Raw genomic sequence first — 20,564 nt, 5'->3', positions numbered from 1 at the left:
CTGTTTTTTTCCTGTGAAGAATGGAGAGCTGATAAAAAGGTACAGGAGAAACCCAAATTCTGAGCAAATGGATATTGGCATGTTGTTGGCAGAAGAGAGAAATAAGATACATTTTCTGCAGTCTGTGTAGCTGCATGAACCTGGTTTATTTTTAAAATCAAGGTTTTGTTTTACTAAAGAATATGATTTTGAGAACTTGGTGTCTGGCTGCCAGATGCATCCCTGCAATGCAGGAGACACCAGTACAAGAACAAAGGTTTGTTGGATTATTTTTTTTTCCTTTACCTGTTCTGCAGCAGCTGAGGCCAAGGAAGTTCCTATAGCAAGATGTGATAAAGGCTTATAATATAAGCAAGATATTATTACAATAGAGCATTGCAGGGCTATAAAAGCTTCCCAGCCATCTCTTCTCATGATCCACGTCTTTGTAATCTGGTCCATGCTCAGCTGACTTCATTGTGCTTTCTTGACTGGACTCTTGCAATGGAGTTGACCATAGTCTCAGGGTCCTTTTGCACCAGCGTATTGCCATTCATTCCTTCCAATAGCTGCTTTCAGCTAGTCAAGCTTTTGCATTAGATTAGTATGAGTGGGACATTATTGCTCCAATACACATCAGTGTTTCCAGTTGAAATTGGTGGTAACTGACTTCAGACAGATCTGCTTACATATCTAAGCACATACCTGATAATTGCAGTCTCTATTGGGCATTTCCATGGGGGGCAGCACCTGATTATTACTCTCTTTGACATGATTTTTTTCCTTTCCCAGGAATTTGCAGGCTTTTAATGCAGCTGTTCTTGCAAATGTGCCACTGTTCCAAACAGAAGCTATTTTATCTTTTCCTGAGATAATCTTGCAACCTAATGCCATGGAGATTCACAAAATGACCACACAATGTATCCAAGACTGTATTGAGGTCACTAAGGTGATTTTTGTTAAACATTTACTTGTTGCCAGAGTTTGCTTGTGATTATAATGAATTAATCTTGCTTTATGTTTGTAAGCATAAATGTCAAAAGGAAGATTTGTATTGCTTTATCTCGAATCAAAATATCCAGTATATTGCTCTAATCTTACAGACTGTCCTAATTTTACAAACTAATGACAAAGGAAAAAAATTCCTATGAAACTTCATGCAATATTTACTCAGGCAAAGTTATTTGTTACTTTTCAGCAGTTTTGCCAGTGTAGGGACATGATCTGGTTCTACAAATCAGCATATATCAGAAGGAAATACTTTTCAGATTGCACTGCAGGTGTTGCTTTCTGATGAATGAATAAGCTGGTGGAATAAGGAATGAGTGTAACCTTCTCTATATTACAGTTTTCCTCAAAAGCAGCAGAAAAACAGTTCAGAAAATGTTGGGAGAAAGGCATCTAGGACAGCAGGTTTACAGCAGATGAAATACTGGCTTGCTGGCAAAGATGTAGCAGTATTTCCCTGCATAAGTATGTTCACATTGAAGTGCTTTCCAGAAAAGAAGCCAAATATTGTAGCAGTGTTCCTGCCCTGTGCTGATGGAGAAATGATTCCAGATGTCACCCGAAATGAATAAATTTAGATTAAGTGTGCTTCCTACGCTCAGATTTGCTGTCGTGCTCTACTGCTGCATCCAGCCTGTTTGATCTAATACCTGTTTCTCTGTGTCATGCTATATTGTTGCTCAGCAGAGATTTTCAAAGCAGACTGTGTAATGCGTAGAAATGTTTTGTTAGGATGAATTTAACTCTCCTCTGAAGTTCATGAGAAAACATAATCTCTTTTCTTGCTGTTAGAAAAACAATTGATTTGAGAAATCATTCACACCACTTTCTATATAGTCTCCTAAGTAATGGTGAATTTCTTCACCAAAGAGGTTGTCAAGCATTGGAACAGGCTCCACAGGGAAGTGGTGGAGTCACCATCCCCGGAGGTATTTAAAAGACGTGTAGATGTGGCACTGAGAGACACAGTTTAGTGGTGAACTTGGCAGTGTTGGGTTTATGGTTGGACTCAATGATCTTAAAGGTCTCTTCCAACCGAAATGATTCTGTGATTCTATGAATGATTTGGCTAAAATGACTCTCTACAAAGTAACTGTTTTTCAACCCTTTCTTGAACACTGTAGCATTTTGTACGATGGATGCATGGTACATGTATTGAATGCCCTCCTCAGCATGTTGGGGAAGATGAAGTTACCACTTTCAGCTTTTACAGTGATGTCTCCCAGAACCCTCTGATAATTGAACAGGCTGTACTCATCACTCAGAATGTTCACAAACTCCTGGCTTCCCTCAGCAAGTATTTGAACCAATGGAAGAGGTACCATCTGCTGTGGAAATTAGACAAAGGCATGGTCATGGAGAAGTTAGCTGCAGAAAAGCCTGCTTGTATCACCTTTGATGAAGAGTTGCAGTTTTATACGAAGGTAGCTCAAGAAGTGACTCAACAGCCCTTGATTAAAGATGAGCAATTTATCAGGCTTCAGCTGGCTCCTTTAGCCTGCACAGTGCAGGAGAATGCTAGAGGATGGGTGATTTCATTTGGAAAGTTGCTTAATGAGTCGGCAAGAGAGGAACTCTTCAGTCTACAGGAGGAGATTCAGGTAGGTGTTTTCAGTTTGGTTTTGTTATCTTTATTACATAGACTGAAAATGAATCTGCATGTTATTTACTTGTGTTTTGTATTTGACTCATCGTTATAATTCTGCCTATTTGCTTTGTCAATGTTGCTTCTGGAAATTATTTTTACTTTTTACAGAGGTTATCACAGAGTCTTAAGAGACCTCCTGATTCCCTAGAAGATCTCAAAATTGTCCTTGGCACAATTGCGGAGATCAAAGGCATGTCCTTCGACGTGGAACTGAAATATTTGGACATCTGGGAGAGATATCGAACTCTTGCAATGTACAATATTCCAGTAAGTGCATGTCTCATAAACTATTTCAGATTTGAGCTAGAGGCACAAATGCCTCACATGTGAATGAATAACTGTTTTCCTTTTAAGACATGTTACAGAATCACGGTATTGTTGAGGTTAGAAGGAATGTCTGGAGATTGTCTCGTCCAAACCACCTTCTCAAAACAGTGTCTCCGCTCTAAACCGGGCATATTGCATTTGTTTAAATCTGATTCAGATCGCTTCAATGCTGGTGTTTTGCGAATTTATAATGTGGGTGCGTATTCCTTACTTTCTTGTGACTAATTATTTCTTCTGAGAGATGTTACCTGTGTTTTAGGTAGCTAAAGAAGAGCAAGAGATGGCTGACAAGATTAGGGAAAAGTGGGAGACTCTCTTCTTTGAAGCATCAGAAGTTGATCACAACCTTGCAGGCATAAAAAGGAAATTCACAAAGGTAATATTTGTAATTAATATTGAATAAAATTAGAAATGGAAAGGGAAACTATTTAAACACTGTTCTCTTTAGATTACACAGCAACAAATTGAGGACTACAGCAAAGAGATAGACGATTTCTTCCATAAATTCATGACCGAGGGACCTGGTGCTGTTGGGGAAAATCTTGATAAAGGTAAATGGATTAATGTGTGTAAAGTGTTGTCTTAAAAATACTAGTCTTCAGACAATTCTTCAGTTTTTATGTAAAACAGGAAAATTCTGCTTTTCTCATTAACATACAAACTGATGAACCAGGAATGTGACATTTTTAGTATTATAACTTCTAGAGACTATATGCAAATGATGTCTTATTTATTCACTATGACCCCTGGTATTGTTTATCTAGAAAAATTTCTCTCCTTTCCCAGGGTTGGAACTCATGGCTATTTTTGAAAAAGAAGTGGAAAAACTGGAAAAAATTCATCAGCAACTGGGCAGTGTTGAGAAACTTTTTGACTTGCCAGTTACAGTGTACCCTGACTTAATGAGAGCACAGCATGATGTGAAAGGCCTAAGGCAGATCTATGAAATTTATGCATTACAAAGAGTAAGTATTGCATTGTGTATAGAGAGATGCACACATACACATATTCATACACATACATCCAGAAAAGGTGAGGGAGAGAAGAAGAGGCTGCATTGTCCTCTAGTTACTATTAACTCTGTTCTAAGCCTTTGTGTGAAATGAGCTGTGACCTGTAATTGACTATCACCATGAAATGATTTTAATGATGTTAATACAGGACTAACAATTTCTCCATAGTGGACCAAGAACATACTCCTGTCAGATAGGAACAGACCTCCCCCTGCCCCTAATTATTGGGTGGCATTTTACTGCACAAGTCTCCTGATCATTTCAGTGGAACTACTTTTGGATATAGTATGTGTATAGGTGACAGTGGGTATCTCAGGCTTTAAGTTATCTTAACTATTTTTTAATAAGTTTTATTTTTCCAAAATTAAAATGCCCTGTAAAGTATGGTCTTAAGGATGCTTTTCCTGTTCTCCATATTTGCTTTTGATTATTTCATATACAACTGGTTGTGTTTGACTATGAATCTGTCTTGAACATGAACGTGTCTCTTCCTCTGTTTGTAAAATGTTAATATAATTACATCTGCATCCTGACTGTGGTCTTTAGATCCTACTGCAGTGGAAAGATTTTTTTTTTTCTTTTTTTTTTGTTAGAACGAAAAGGAAATATGATTTTTTTTTTTTTTTTTTTTTACTCCTTTTAGGCTGCTAAAAAGGAATGGTCTCAGACACTCTGGATAAACCTCAATGTCCAGTTTCTTCAGGAAGGAATCGAAGGATTTCTTGAAGCCCTTCAAAAGCTGCCCAAAGAATTACGCAGTATGCCAGTAGCCTTTCACTTGGAAACAAAAATGAAGGCATTTCGAGACTCCATTCCTTTGTTGCTTGATTTGAAAAATGAAGCTTTAAGAGAAAGGTTTGCTTTGATTTGTTTAAATCTATTTTATACGTAGAGGAATATTTTGTTTGTTTTGTTAGAACTTTTAATTTCAGTTACTGGGGTTATGCCATGTCCTACAGCTTGAAACTTTGCTTTCTACTTAATGGACTTGTCTAATAGAATGCAAGGTGACTACAATGACGAGGATACTTTATGTATTCAAAATACTAGTTCTTGCTTAAATAGTAGAGTGCTAAACATAGTTTCATTATCATATATTAAATTACAGTTTTCATTTTTACTGTATCATGGTGGTTGGTACAATGGTTGATATGTCAATTTAAAACAGACATTGGCAAGACCTTATGGAGAGAACAGGAACAAATTTTGAAATGACAACAGAAACGTTCACTTTGGAGAATATGTTCGCTATGGAACTTCACAAACACTCAGATGTTATCAGTGAAATAGTCAGAACTGCTGTTAAGGAACTTAGTATTGAGAAGGTAATGTAAAAAATCATATCAAAACTGAAAAGACATAGAGGACAACAGTCTGTTTTATTTGAGATTTTTATATTGGCATGACAGCAAGTTTGGCCATCTTCAGTGAGCTGCCGTGGTGTAACTGATGGCAACTAAGATCAGTAGCTCTGTTAATAAGCTACCACATGGCACAGAATCCTAGCTGTCTTGGCTTTGGCAGCAGTGTATTGGATTTCTGTTATTACAATAAGTAAGTCTGGCCTATGAAAAAGGATCCGCAGAAGGATCCATTCTGTTGCCATCATCGTGTTTTGAAATAGACCCTTCTTTATAAACCAGAGTTAGAAAATCCATGCAAAAGTTTTGCTAAATTAGTTGTTTCATTTTTATGCTAAGATTATAGTTCTCGAAGACCGACTCATGCATCTTTTTGTGCTCACGTGCAGGGTGTGAAGGAAATAGCAGAAACATGGGAACACCTGAAATTCACTGTACAAATGTACTTCAGAGGCACTGAGAAGCGAGGCTTTATTCTGGGCTCTGTGGATGAAATTTTAGAGATTCTTGATGACAACAATGTCAATCTTCAGAGCGTTTTGGGCAGTCGATTTGTGGGTCCTTTTCTTTCAACTGTTCACCACTGGGAAAAAACTCTGTCATTGATTGGTGAAGTAATTGAGGTAGGGAGTAAAGTGCTGGACTAAATAATGTTTATTATTTATAATCAGGGTTTTCTATTGTATTTTTTTTTCTTTGATGGTAACATTTGACTCTTAGATCTGGATCGTGGTTCAGAGAAAATGGATGTACTTGGAGAGCATCTTTGTTGGTGGAGATATCAGATCACAGCTTCCAGAGGCAGCCAAAATATTTGACAGCGTAGACAGGATGTTTAAAAAGGCAAGTAACTGACTTGACTTGTGATCAGCATAATTATTTAGTGCATTTTGCTTCCAGTTCCATAGTTAGCTGTAGTCTTCTGTGTCATTTGTAACACTGAGAATGGTATGTTGTAATGAACTGAATGTGAGACTGTGGAACCCAGGAACTTGTGTTTTACTTCACATCTGTCATAAACAGAAGACTTCTGATTTAGCTAAGCTGGGCATAGGTGCAATGCTTGGCTGGCAATACAGGGCAGGCAGAATCCCCTTTTCCTTTCATTGGATACGTCTTTTTACCTTTACTATGATAATAAGAAGCTTAGATGTGTTTCTGTAGATTGAGGACCTACATACATGCTGAAAAGGCTTTCCTGGTATAATGCCACTGTTCTTGTACTGAACGCATACTCCCAGTATGGATATGGCTTACTTGTCTTTTTCTCATCTGCAAAATTGAGATAGTACTGTGATTCTGAAATGCTTTGTTTGTCCTTCACTTGAAGTACCACTGTATACAGGAACAAAATCAGGTATATGCTTATGCTTGCATGACTTGGGGTACAGGCTTGTCTTGCTTACACTTGTTATTTACAGTAGTACCTGCATGCTCTCAGCTTTGAAAGCATACTATCTCCATGTTTTCACACAGCACTGCAGCAGTAGGAAACCATATTAAAAACTCTAATTAATTTAAGAACCTATACTGCTTGTACTGCTTGTGGGCTTTGTCACTAGTTAAATATAATTTAGTATAAACCATTCCTGTTCAGTATTTTCTAAACTTTCTTTTCTCCCTAAGTAGATAATGGATGAAACTGTAAAAGAACCAACAATAAAAAAATCCTGTGAAGCCCCAAATCGTCTGTCCGACCTCCATCATATAAATGATGTGCTGGAGAAATGTCAGAAAAGCTTGAATGATTATTTGGATTCCAAGCGAAATGCTTTCCCAAGATTTTTCTTTATATCCGACGAGGAGTTGCTTAGTATCCTTGGCAGCAGTAACCCACTTTGTGTCCAGGAACACATGATAAAGGTACAAGGTCTGGCTTTCCACAGTGCCTTGTGGTTTAAAAAGTTTAACAGATTATACTGTACATGCTGTTAAGAGTGTGCTAATATTTGTTGCATACAAAGAGCATCCTGGCAGCATCTTGAAGAAGCTTCTGAATAACCAAATCAAATCTGATCCGTAGTCTCTCCTGGCTCTCATACTGGCCAATAGCAGTTACAGTAGATGAATGTTGGTAGAGAAATGTTTGAGATACACCAGAATGATCAATCATTGAAGAACTTTCTTGTAGCTTCTGATAGATCTTTATTTTCTAGAAAAAAAATCAGCGTCATTTGGGCCAGATCATCTGCTTGTTTACTCTGCAGTTGGGTTGCTGAGCTATATATCAGCATTTGTATTTGGTTACTTACGAGTCAGATCCATTTCTCTTTAGGGTCCATGGAAACTTCCTTTCAAGATGAAATGGAGGCTAGATACACTTACATCTTTGAAGCTTTGTTTCTAAAATGGCAGTGAATTTCTTTTTTGGTGCATTTCAGATGTATGATAACATAGCCTCCCTGAAGTTTCAGGATGGTGATAGCGATGAGAAAATTGCAACAGCCATGATTTCAGCTGAGGGGGAGGTGATGGAGTTCCGGCAGGCTGTAGCTGCACAAGGCAGAGTGGAGAATTGGATGACAGCAGTGCTAGCAGAAATGAGACGAACTAACAGACTCCTTACTAAGGAAGCTATTTTTCGATACTGTGAAGACAGGAGCAGGTGAAACAATCAGTGTCAAGGATAACACAAATACCTTATATGTTACTAGGAGCCTTTAGCGATATAGAAAAATAAGGACGTAATTTTTTAATTTTTACACGATTTAGCCTGTATTTCTGTATGTGGAGGGATATGAGTACATGCATATGCAGTATTTTAACTGACCAGAAAAAAATGTGTTATCATCGAATCTAATTTCCTAAGTCTTGAGTTTTATTTTTAGTGTTGTGTGCGCAGTATATTTTTCTCACTCTGAATTCCACTTGGCAATCTTTACACATTGAATAGGCAGCTTTTCTATCAGAGTATTTCCTAGGCTTTTGAAATACTACAGCACACCTGTGATAGAATTCTGTACATCTCTGCAAAGTTTGGCTTGTGTTGTAGTTGTTGCAGAAATAGGAGGAAATTATTTTTTTTTTTCTGTCCTGGTCAGTTGCTTAGAATAAACAGTAACACAGACTCTTTCACTATATGTATTTCCCACAGAGTTGATTGGATGTTGCTCTACCAAGGTATGATGGTGCTGGCTGCTAATCAGGTGTGGTGGACTTGGGAGGTAGAGGATGTCTTTCGGAAAGTAAAGAAGGGAGAAAAACAGGCGATGAAACTTTATGCTAAGAAAATGCATAAGCAAATTGATGACCTGGTTACCCGCATTACAATGCCTTTGAGCAAAAACGACAGGAAAAAATACAACACTGTTCTCATTATTGATGTTCATGCCAGAGACATTGTTGATACATTCGTAAGAGACAGGTAAACACCGCCCCCCAACCTACTGAGAAAATACCAAATTGTATTTTCATCCTTTTACCTCATGTGAGCAAGTCTCTCTTGTGTAGCATTCTGCAGGCTCAGGAGTTTGAATGGGAAAGCCAGCTGCGTTTTTACTGGGACCGAGAGCCAGATGAACTGAATGTGCGGCAGTGCACAGGCACATTTTCATATGGTTATGAGTATATGGGTTTGAATGGACGTCTTGTGATCACCCCGCTTACAGATCGTATTTATCTTACATTCACACAGGTATATGTTCAAAGAGATTTTTGCTAAGAAGCCCTTTTAAAATACACTTCTAGGCATAGTTGTTTTATTGCCACTTCCTGTTACCTCCTAGATGGCAATGTGAATACTATGTTTGAGATCAGTTGTGATATCCTTCTAATCTGATTGCCTCAAAGATAATGTAGAATGCATTCGCAGATAGAATTTAAGGCTTTTTGTACCCAAGGGTTCATTTGTGATTTTACTACCAATCTAATATAAATGTAAACCAAGCTTTGCTTTGCTTTTTGATCTATCTCCAAAGGCTTTATCAATGTTTTTGGGAGGAGCACCAGCAGGGCCAGCAGGTACAGGGAAAACGGAAACAACCAAGGATCTGGCCAAAGCACTGGGCTTGCTGTGTGTAGTGACAAACTGTGGAGAAGGCATGGATTTCAAAGTAAGAGTTAAAGATTTCTGTTCTCTGATAGAGTGCTGGTTACTGCTCTTTTTCAGTGCCCAGGATAAGGACATATTCTGAACTTCTGCCTAAGTACCTACCTTAGAGATACCATGCTGATTGATAATGAAATATAGTAAAAAATGTCTATTTTGAATAAATTCCTGGAGGAATTTCAGGTGCTTTCAAGCAGAGGAGCAATGACTAGATGTTGTGTGTTTAAGCTCCTGCTGCATATATACATATCCAGAGGTTTTACCCAGTCATTAAGAGTCTTAGCATACTCAAAGTTTGTTGATGCTGAATGTTTTATATATTCTTTGCTGAGAAGTTTTTCTTGTTGTTCTTGTTAGGCAGTTGGTAAAATTTTCTCTGGTCTTGCCCAGTGTGGAGCATGGGGATGCTTTGATGAATTCAATCGTATCGATGCTTCCGTGCTTTCAGTCATTTCTTCTCAGATTCAGACTGTTCGAAATGCTTTAATGAATCAGTTGAAAACATTTCAGGTAAACATTAAAAAAGAAGAATAATTGTGAAGGCTGATCTTGTTTTTGAGGCCAAGATTCAGGGTTAGACCCCATCATTAGATCAAAGGGCTGCTGCTTCTGTAATTAGTTTGTGCTGAACATTTCAAACTCCAGAGTATGTACTCTCAGTTTCCGAGATGTTAAATCCTTGCTGATTTCCTGATCCCTTGCTAGGTTCTTCCTTTGTGAAGTGGGATTAAAGTAAGCTAAATAGGATAATAATAAGTAAATGGGATAATAATATAGTAGTAATTAGGGAGAAGAGTAACTTAACTTGATATGGCTTGTGAGGCTTTATTTACTGATGTTTATTGCAATTCAAAACACTCAGACAGAAAATTTGATTGAGAAGTGTGAAATACCTTGATGTTTCTATCCAAGATATAAACAGTGGGATGAATGTATCTGGGTGACTATCTAAAGCTAAATTTTTTAACATGTCCTAAGTGGGTGCCCCAGTATTGCTGGCTTTCTCTTTGAGTAAATAGTACTATTTATTTCAATTCCAAATACATATTATTCTAATGTTTTCTTATGCATTTAGTTTGAAGGACAAGAAATAACCCTTGATAGCCGTATGGGCATTTTTATTACGATGAATCCTGGTTATGCTGGCCGGACTGAGCTCCCTGAGTCGGTAAAAGCTTTGTTCAGGCCTGTGGTTGTTATTATACCAGATCTTCAGCAAATCTGTGAAATCATGCTCTTTTCTGAAGGGTTCCTTATGGCAAAGGTGAGAAAATTTTACTGCTACTCTTACCCACGTGCACACCCATGTATGCATGGCCAGTGTTTGGTTGCAACTTACACATTTGTGATTCTCTAACTTAAATCTCAAACAGATCCTTGCCAAAAAGATGACAGTGCTATACAAGCTGGCAAAGGAACAGCTTTCTAAACAACATCATTATGATTTTGGACTACGAGCCCTTAAGTCAGTGTTGGTGATGGCTGGAGAACTGAAAAGAGGATCAGCAGACCTCAGTGAGGTAGATTTGCTACTTAGTTACCCTGGGCAGATCATCTTTTTCATTAGGAAGAGGCTGTGTTTACACATCTGCTGTAGTTTGTCTGCATTGGAAACAGGAGCACTGGTGTTATTTGTCTTTATTATTTCACTTTTGTCATGCCCTCTGCCAGCCAGTTACCACCAGAATTCAAGTCAAAGTAGGGAAATCTACAGAAAATTAGGTATTTTACTTCAAATCCAAGAAGCAAAGAGCCAGATGAATATCTCTGAATAGCGAAAGCTGTTTTTTGAACAGTGAGTGCTCCAGTCCTGTGGTTGTTAATTGTGTAGCTCAAGTAGTACAGTAAACTTTAAATGAAAGTTTTTCAATACTGTGTTGCTTTTCATTGCTTTCTTTTATACCTGTTTTTATTTCTATATGTACGGTTGTGATACCCACTTGCCTAGGGAAATTCGGACTCAAATATCTTCTTAAAAACTTGGAGACAGCTGAAGGAAACTCTCCAATAAAGTCATGTGCAGATGCAAATTGCAGGTTGGCAGGAAGTTGGGGTCTAAACGATGCTCTCAAGGGGACTACAGAACTTGGATATGTTCATAAAACGGTTGGTTATTTTAACATGAAATCAGGGAAGCTGTGGTGTGGGCCACTCTCAGTCATTTGGCATTTGATTAATATGGTAGAAAAAGGCAGTCTATTATTCTTAGCTATTGGTCTGCTTAATCCTTATAAAATAACCTTTGTTTCCACTAGTAACTGATGCCAAGAAAACATTCTCAAAGCTGTACTGAGGTAATCAGGCAATAGTTTTTAGAGATGCTTGAAGTTACTACATATTAGATAATTGGTTAGCTGTTTGGTAAAGATTGATTCTGCTATGTTTTGTCTAGGAAGTTGTACTGATGAGAGCTCTACGAGATATGAATCTTCCTAAATTGGTGTTTGAAGATGTACCTCTCTTCCTTGGCTTGATCTCTGACCTGTTTCCTGGCCTGGATTGCCCTCGAGTCCACTACCCTAACTTTAATGATGCTGTAGAACAAGTGCTGGAAGAAGGGGGTTATGTTGTTTTACCAGTCCAGGTATAAAAAAAGTTAATTGCTTGAGTTTATGTTGTAAACATTAGGTTGGATATGCATTTCTGCACTCTAGAGTGGCTCCAGGAAAGCTTGGCTGATATAGACCAGTTGCTGATCTTGTCCATAGAAGAATTATGGACAGTTGAATCAATATTTATTTTTCAGGTGGATAAAGTAGTTCAGATGTATGAGACAATGTTAACTCGTCATACAACAATGGTAGTTGGACCTACTGGAGGTGGCAAGTCAGTTGTCATTAATGCTTTGTGCCAGGCCCAAAACAAGTGAGTATAGAAAATGTGGAAATCGGGTTGTAAAATGGCATAGACTGCATTATTCAGCCCTGTATAGTCATGACAAGATCACTAGCTAACCATAATATTTGCTTGTGTTAACATCAGATGGTATTGTGTCTTTTTAATAATGCTTTTCTTGCTGTATCTTTAGGCTGGGATTATTGACAAAGCTTTACACACTGAACCCTAAAGCTATGAGTGTGATTGAGCTTTATGGGATCCTTGACCCTACCACACGACATTGGACAGATGGAGTCCTGTCAAACATTTTTCGGGATATCAACAGGCCTACTGACAAGAAAGAACGAAGGTAGACATCTAGAAACCATTGTGATGGTTTTTAGATACCGAGTTTTACATCAAATTTTTAAAAAATATTCGATACTGCACTATTTGAAAATACAAGTGCTAAATAAATGGAAAGTGTATAAGGGTCTTTCTGTCTTCTGTGAGTTTCTAGCCTCAGTGAGATGGATGGAAACTATGCAATTATAAAAAATGAATGGGAGGCATCAAAACACCTGGACTGACATTGACACCATTGCAGCACATCTAAATTCTGAAATATGTTAGTAAAATCAGAGATTAGTCAGTGCCCCTTGGCTTCTGTATCCACAGGTACATTCTGTTTGATGGAGATGTGGATGCACTCTGGGTTGAAAACATGAATTCTGTCATGGATGACAACAAGTTATTGACCCTGGCAAATGGGGAGCGGATTAGACTTCAGTCACACTGTGCTTTGTTGTTTGAGGTAAGTAATGACTGCACCATTTAATATGTGGGAAGAGTTAGATACAAATGGGTCTACAAAGCCTGAAAAGCAGTTACTGTGGCTGTTTTTGTTTGAGTGTATGATTATCTTGTATGATTATTTTACAGGTTGGTGACTTACAGTATGCATCTCCTGCCACGGTATCCCGCTGTGGAATGGTCTTTGTAGATCCTAAAAATCTGAAATATAAACCCTACTGGCAGAAGTGGATCCAAGAAAGAGGAAATGAGGTGAGAATTTCTGCATTTGTTCAGAGAGTATCTGTATTACATACTGAACTGTAGACATCTGTAAAAAAACCCCACAACTTTGTAAAGGCAGTCTGATTTTCTGACAACAAATCTAAGCACTAGGCCTGCAGCAGAGGACTAAAGAGAGTTCCCAGCTTTTCTAACTTATGTGAAGAAGTGAAGAAATCAGTTTACCTGATCTCCAAAGAGTTAACAATGAGATTACTTAGGTCCTTGTTTCTTACTTTTATATTAAAAACTCAAGTCCACAGGGAGTTGAAGTAAGACAACTTAGTTGCTAGCACCTGATGAATGCAGATCCTCACCTGCTGAAAACCCAGTCCATGCAACAGTGTCCCATTTTTTCATGTAACTACCCTGTCTTTGGTAGAAGTGATTCCTTCAAGAGCAATCATACATGGTCAGCCAGGTATTGATCAGAAGCTCTGCTGTCAAAAATCAGCTTTCCAGGATTCTATGTGCTGAGTTACTGTCCTTTTCATTCCTCAGCAAGAGAGAATTGAATTGAATCGTCTCTTTCAAAAATATGTGCCCTACCTTATTGATATGATTGTAGAGGGAATTGTGGATGGCAGACATGGAGAAAGGCTGAAGACCATTGTTCCTCAAACAGATTTAAATATGGTAAGCAATAGAGAATGAAGGTTGAAAAAGTTTGTCTCAAAAGAGAAATAGATCGTTGCAGAGAATAAAAATCTCCCAAAGAAAGCACAGGAGTAGAGTCCATGCTGAAATGTCAGTTTGCAAGTGATGAGCACCAAGAGACAAAAGAAATAGTCTGTTCCTAACAGTGCTCTTCTACTGTAATTAATAGGCATATCAGTAGATACACCTGTAAGGACAAAAGATCAGCAAACACTTAAACAGCTGAAAACACATTAAGAGTTTTCATGCATCTAAATGGCAGTTCTGTTTACAGTTTTGTCTTGTTTTACAACAGGTGGTGCAGTTGACTGTGATGCTGGAAGCTCTAGTTGTGGTACAGCCTGATGATCCTGATGTTCTGGAGTGTTTTTTCTTGGAAGCTTTGTATTCCTCCTTAGGTGCTGCACTTCTTGATGCTGGGAGAATGAAATTTGATGAAAATGTTAAACGTATTTCATGCATGTCTACTGTTCATGACGACAACATCCTGGCTAAGCCAGGGGAGCTGCCAGGTAGGGTCTTGTCATAATTTAATCTGACTCCCACTGATTGTATTAGAAAAGTATTAGTTTCCATGAAGGCAGAACATTGTTCTTCCTTCCAGGTAGCTATCCTGGCTGCAAAATATGCTCTCTGAAGGACTATCACTGAAAACCATGTAGAGATACTGGTGCTAGAGGACTCTCAGCTAATGGTCTGTTCTCACAGGACAGTACTTTTCCATGTGAAGCTGAAGAGATAAACAGTGAAAGGAAAAATAAAACGTGAAAGGAAAGCCAGTGGAAGGTGCTTAAAAAGCGATAGTATGATTCAAGTGCTGGACTAGGAGAATTTTGGTTGATGTCTTACTGGGTTAAATGACAAGTAAACAGAACACAGTGTTGCCTAACTTGGTCCAGAATCCTACCTTCACTTTCATCTTAATCAAATTATTTTCTTACAAAATATTTCAGTGTCCTAGAAAACCTCCAATTGCTTAATGGTTTGCAGGTCAGCTGCCAACTTTGTATGACTTTCATTTTGATGGATTTCAAAAAAAGTGGATACCTTGGATGAAACTTGTTCCTGAATATATTCATAAGCCTCAAGTGAAATTTCTTGACATACTAGGTAAGTGTAAGATAAAATACAGTGATGATATGCCTTTCATTTATAATGTGCCACTAGTGAGTGCATGGCACTTCATGAGACATCCTTTTTCTGTAGTGAAGGTCACCTACTCAGGTTCAGTTTCTTGTGATGGCACAGATGAATTTCTTTAATGTTCTTGTCATAGTAGTTTATCAGGAATAGAGGTGATATTTACAGCACTGGGAAATGAGGAAAGGATCTAAAGCTTGTTTCAGTTAATAAGGCTTATTAGGAGCTAGCAATGCCATTTACAAGCCAGAATAGCAGAAGATTCATGGTCTGCTCTACCAGAAACTCTAGAAAAAATGTCAGCTCCATGGTTCAGATACTTGGTAGATAAAAATTATGTTCTTAAGGCTGTTATTGGTTGTTACTTCAAATGCTGTATAATGGGGACATGTGCTTTTCATAGTTAAGGACCAACTAAGGCAGGTTACTTTATGGTAACACTTCAGGAAGCACAGGTTAACTTCACGGACGTAAGAGATAGTTACGTGATCTCTAAAGTCACTCCTAATGGCATGCTATTCACACAGAAAAAAATTAATCTCTCGAGTTCTGGGAAAATGCTTATGATCCAAATAAATCCTCATTAGATCCTTGAAATAGGGATTAAATGGAGCTTAACCAATCCATGGCCCTCCTATATGGAAGACAACTTCTTTTTTTAATATATCTATAGGAGAAAAGATTCCAATGATAAAAGCTGAAAAGAGATAGCTGAGCAATTAAAATTTTCTTTCAGCATTGTTAGTGAGTTAATATTTCAGATGATGTCTTTGTGCAACTGCATGTTAATACCTTGACAGTCTGATCCAGCACTGTTCTATAAATATAAAACCCCCAGCTGTACTGCATTTTAATTTAACCTGCTATCATATTCATGATCTTTTTCAGTGCCTACAGTGGATACAACACGCACTACTTGGTTACTAGAACAGATGGTAAAAATAAAACGCCCAGTTGTACTTGTAGGTGAATCGGGTACATCTAAAACAGCAACTACACAAAACTTCCTAAACAATCTGAACAAAGACCTTAATGTATGTATGAGGCATTTTGCCTTGTTTGTAAAGCTGCATTTTCATTCTTTGTCCTTCTGTTAAATTTGCATTGTGAAGCCTGAGTCTGTGGGTAGCAATATTGACTTTAGTAACGTGACTGCAAGTTCCAGACCCAAAGTGTGTGAATGGTTTGAGAATCCTTCAGGATCAAAGATGTTTTGTTCTGTTCTTCCATGTACAGATTCAATTTTGTAAAGTAAATGTGTATTACTGAAGTGCTAAGAATGGGATTACTTTTCTTTGTCATTTGTAATTCAAGTGAATAAATGGACCAGAGAAGTGTTTCCTTTATGTCTGACAATCTAATATAAAGCATATTTTTGAATGCTCTAGTTAAAAACAAAAGAACAGGTAAAAATCCATTCTTATCCACTTCCTCCCCTTTGCAGCTGCTGCTAGTAATTAACTTCTCTTCTCGTACAACATCAATGGACATTCAGAGAAACCTAGAGACAAATGTAGAGAAACGAACTAAAGACATCTATGGCCCGCCTATGGGAAAACGTCTCATTGTTTTCATGGATGATATGAATATGCCAAGGGTAAGCTGCCAATAGTTTGCAAGGTAGTATAGAAACATTTGGGGTGGCACTGGTGTGGTCCCTTTGTACACAGATCCAATGAATCACAAGTTAAGGAGATTCATGGTAAGCGCATAACTGGATTTCAGCTTAGCATCTTCAGAAGAACTGGATTTGTATGCAGTACGAGGTGTTTCTGTCTGTTACAGTATTTTTCCTATATGTACGAGAGATTCTGTTGGATCATTTTTTTATGCCATTAAAATCACATCTCTGTGGCCTGATATTGGCTGCAGTTTGTGTATTGTAGAAACCACCGCTTTCTCTTTACAAATGGGGCAAAAGAATATGTGTGCATTTAGTTTATCTCTGAGAAGAGGCACTTTTCCCATAGGAGACACTGGAATGAAAGTTCGCAATCAGTGCTAGAGCTTTAGGAAGTGTCACTTAGTCCTTGTAATGTTCTTCGGAGTATGGAGCCCAATATTTCCACATTTATAGCAGTAATTGGCATACTGGTGTACTGTGCTCTAAATATCTTAACTCTTATATTACAAAGGTTGATGAGTATGGCACACAGCAACCCATCGCCCTGTTGAAGCTGCTGCTAGACAAAGGTTTCTTGTATGATCGTGGTAAGGAGATGAACTGTAAATTTCTTCGAGACCTGGGTTTTGTTGCTGCCATGGGGAAAGCCGGAGGAGGTCGTAATGAAGTTGACCCTCGATTCATCTCACTCTTCAGTGTTTTTAACATACCTTTTCCTTCTGAGCAATCACTGAATTTGATCTATGCCTCCATCCTGAAAGGCCACACTGAGGTAATTTCACTATTTTTAAAGGATTGCTCAAAGGTTTATTATTTTTAAATAGACATGTTTCTGTGTTATCACAAGACCTGAAATCTTCTGCTGTCAGGCTTTCTTATATTTAGAACCTCATGCAAACCTTATGCAAACCTTTCCCCTCCTTTTCCTTTTCTCAGTGGGTTTACACTGTTTTGGTAAATTCTTGGGTAATGTGTAAACATTCAAGTCAGCAGATAATTTATAAACCTGGTGCTTTTCATAGGTTGAAACCTGTGAATGATTTGGTTATGGTTCCTGTAACCAAATACACAAAGGTCAGCAAACGCTTTCTTGAATGACAGTGAAAGATTTAATACAGTGCAGTAGACTGCATTACTAGCAAGTAACCTGCAACATTACATAAGAAAAGAGCAGTTTATTTTTTCTGCTATTGAAGTGCTGTGGAAATTCCAGTCATTGAGTTTGATGTTCTCTTCAGCACTGTGCAAGCTTGGGAGTGAAGGTGGGGCCTGCCCAAAACCTTTAACTGCAGAATGTTCATACTACAGAGGAATATGAATTTTTGAATTCATTCATTCATTTGAATGTTTACCCTCAGTTATTTGAAATATACTAAGCAGGTTTAAAAGCTGGAAAGCAGAATATATTTAATAGCATTGAGTTCTCTCTGGGCAGTCTCATGAAAACACCTCTTCTTTCTCACATTTGCAGATGTTTAACGAGTCTATATCAACCGTCTCTGACAAGATTACTGTGTGTACTTTGGAGCTTTATAAAAGGATTATTTGCGACCTACCCCCCACTCCTTCCAAATTCCATTACACTTTTAACCTGCGGGATCTTTCCAGGGTCTATAATGGACTTATTCTTACAACTCCAGAGAGGTAAGAATAGAAAAATTGTCTTCAGTTGTCCTACACCTATTTATATTGGATGAATCTGGGTGGAGATGAGGTAATTTGGTATACGAAATCAGTCACATTTGGTCACTTTTCATTAAACCTTAGCCACAATGAGAAAATGTTCAGGAACATCCTAAATTGTGATCTTACTCTTGGTGACACTGATGCATTAGTCTTTCTTAAATAAGATATCCACAAGTAAAAATGCAAGCAAATTAGTTATTATGAAAAGCACAAAACCAAAAAAGAGTAAAAAGAGTCAATCCAGAATTTGGTCAGTGTTATTAACCATCCGGCCTTAGGAATCATGTCATTTGGTGCAGTCTGATATTTCAATGTTAATTCAGGTTTCAAACAGTGACCCAGATGGTGAGAGTTTGGAGAAATGAGTGCCTGAGGGTTTTCCATGACAGGCTGATTAATGAAGCAGACAGAGCATTGGTAAGTAATTTCTTTCAATTTTTAGTAGTCACTGACTATTACTATGGCAACTAATTTGCAACAGCAACATTACCAACTGTTGCACTTGGGTCTTGCAGTCAGACTGCAGACTTGTCTAACCACTATGTTGCTCCATTAATCTAAAACATGGCCCATGGAGATTTCTTTTCTAAAATAAAGTGACTATGGCAGACTAAGGGAACAGGAGAAGTATCCGGGACAATTGGTTAGCAGTAACACAGGTGACAAAGTGTGAGAGCAGTGCAGGGGAAAAATCAGGAAATCCCTTTGAGTCAGTATTTTCCTTTAGGAAGGATTGTATCAGAATGTGACTATTTAATGAAGTAAGAAAAAGAAGGATAGGAGCCCAGTCCTTAAACAATGGATTCAGTTTCGGCTGTTATGCAAACTGGAAAATGCTCCGAATTATATCTTAAAACACAAGAGGGAATGATGACACTTTTATACCTTTAGAATTAGGGGAAGAATTGGGGTAAAGTTTACTTACACATAAGCAACTTACAAAGCAACTTGCTTAGATGAAAAGAGGTAGATTAAGATGGCTTCAGATTTTTCTGCTTAAAACTTCCTCCTCTAACATACAAAGATACATTTCCAGCTCAATTTTCACGGCTCAGAATAATTATATCGCAACTTTTCTGTATTTGTACATTCATTCAGACTTAACAAGATTTGTGAGAAATCTTGGTGGTGAGACAGCTATGAATGCTGAGAAGGAAGGTTTATTAATATAATTACACCAATATATGAGAAGGTTTGGGTTTTTTTTTAACAGGTTTATCCTTTTCTGTCTTAAACTTCTGCAGTCCTTTATCTTGAATGGTTCTTGAACTCCCTATTAGATCATTTTAGATCATACATAGAACACAATAGGAGGCTGTGGTCTTTGGATCTTCTAGTGACATAAGTATTCCCTGAAATCAGTCAGTATTTGAGCAAGAATCCGCATTATCACCCTTCTAAGTGTTACTGGATTCAGAATCATCTGCTTTGTTGTGTTGAAGGTACAAGGTCATATAAAAAACCTGATTGAAGAGAATTTCGGAGATGACTTGGAGCAGGCCATGAGGGATCCTATTCTTTTTGGAGATTTCAGAATGGCACTGAGTGAAGGAGAACCTCGTATTTATGAAGATATCCACGACTATGATGCAGCAAAAGCTGTCTTTCAGGTAGTGTGCATCAACTTGGAACTGTGCTTGATTCTGTCTCTGTACCTGAGGAATGGGCAGGAGCCTGCCTCAAACTCTAGGAAATCTGTTGTCTTTCTGTGTGGACACAGAATTTTATGTGCACCATTACCCATTTGGGGTCTGCAGTAATGAAAATTGAGGATCAGCTATGGAGTCGGCAGTGTTTTCCAATAGTTTATTTTCCCTGAGGAGGGTGAAAGGAATAATGCTGCTAAATGGGTTGTTATATTATTAATGCTATGAATTGTTTCATTGGTCTCCTAGTAACATTCTGCCCACCTTTCTCTGCAGGAGATTTTGGAGGAATATAATGAAGTTAATGTTAAAATGAATCTGGTTCTTTTTGATGATGCTTTGGAGCACTTAATCCGTGTACATCGTATTATACGGATGGATCATGGGCATGCCCTGCTCATAGGAGTGGGAGGGTCAGGAAAGCAGTCTCTAACACGACTGGCTGCCTATACAGCTGGATGTGAGGTTAGTGACCCTGCATCTTCGCAGTGAAAGAAGACAAGGAAAGCAATATTGTGATCAGGATTAAATTGGGG

At 38.1% G+C, this 20,564-nt stretch overlaps 1 protein-coding gene across 1 annotated transcript in view; it reads left to right on the top strand.

Annotated features, from left to right (window-relative positions):
- The window catches only part of DNAH10 (dynein, axonemal, heavy chain 10), a gene marked incomplete at its 5' end in the record, with an annotated part of 56,938 nt that overhangs the window by 14,518 nt on the left and 21,856 nt on the right, over positions 1–20,564 (top strand). The window contains 33 exons of the mRNA XM_009710139.1: positions 772–928; positions 2,112–2,588; positions 2,744–2,902; positions 3,222–3,338; positions 3,411–3,513; positions 3,749–3,927; positions 4,619–4,830; positions 5,144–5,300; positions 5,726–5,959; positions 6,057–6,179; positions 6,966–7,199; positions 7,718–7,941; positions 8,431–8,700; positions 8,787–8,970; positions 9,254–9,388; positions 9,742–9,894; positions 10,460–10,648; positions 10,758–10,904; positions 11,777–11,968; positions 12,131–12,249; positions 12,413–12,571; positions 12,880–13,015; positions 13,144–13,266; positions 13,777–13,911; positions 14,228–14,444; positions 14,923–15,042; positions 15,961–16,106; positions 16,517–16,669; positions 17,208–17,468; positions 18,168–18,340; positions 18,706–18,799; positions 19,825–19,992; positions 20,305–20,493. Coding sequence (XP_009708441.1) covers positions 772–928; positions 2,112–2,588; positions 2,744–2,902; positions 3,222–3,338; positions 3,411–3,513; positions 3,749–3,927; positions 4,619–4,830; positions 5,144–5,300; positions 5,726–5,959; positions 6,057–6,179; positions 6,966–7,199; positions 7,718–7,941; positions 8,431–8,700; positions 8,787–8,970; positions 9,254–9,388; positions 9,742–9,894; positions 10,460–10,648; positions 10,758–10,904; positions 11,777–11,968; positions 12,131–12,249; positions 12,413–12,571; positions 12,880–13,015; positions 13,144–13,266; positions 13,777–13,911; positions 14,228–14,444; positions 14,923–15,042; positions 15,961–16,106; positions 16,517–16,669; positions 17,208–17,468; positions 18,168–18,340; positions 18,706–18,799; positions 19,825–19,992; positions 20,305–20,493 — 5,839 coding nt within the window. The remainder of the gene's footprint in view (positions 1–771; positions 929–2,111; positions 2,589–2,743; positions 2,903–3,221; positions 3,339–3,410; positions 3,514–3,748; positions 3,928–4,618; positions 4,831–5,143; positions 5,301–5,725; positions 5,960–6,056; positions 6,180–6,965; positions 7,200–7,717; positions 7,942–8,430; positions 8,701–8,786; positions 8,971–9,253; positions 9,389–9,741; positions 9,895–10,459; positions 10,649–10,757; positions 10,905–11,776; positions 11,969–12,130; positions 12,250–12,412; positions 12,572–12,879; positions 13,016–13,143; positions 13,267–13,776; positions 13,912–14,227; positions 14,445–14,922; positions 15,043–15,960; positions 16,107–16,516; positions 16,670–17,207; positions 17,469–18,167; positions 18,341–18,705; positions 18,800–19,824; positions 19,993–20,304; positions 20,494–20,564) is intronic.

Source organism: Cariama cristata, unplaced genomic scaffold (genome assembly GCF_000690535.1).
Source record: "Cariama cristata isolate BGI_N322 unplaced genomic scaffold, ASM69053v1 scaffold1701, whole genome shotgun sequence".
NCBI lineage: Eukaryota > Metazoa > Chordata > Aves > Cariamiformes > Cariamidae > Cariama > Cariama cristata.
The sequence above is the reverse complement of the archived record's forward strand: the minus strand, read 5'-3'. Positions and strand labels throughout refer to the sequence as shown.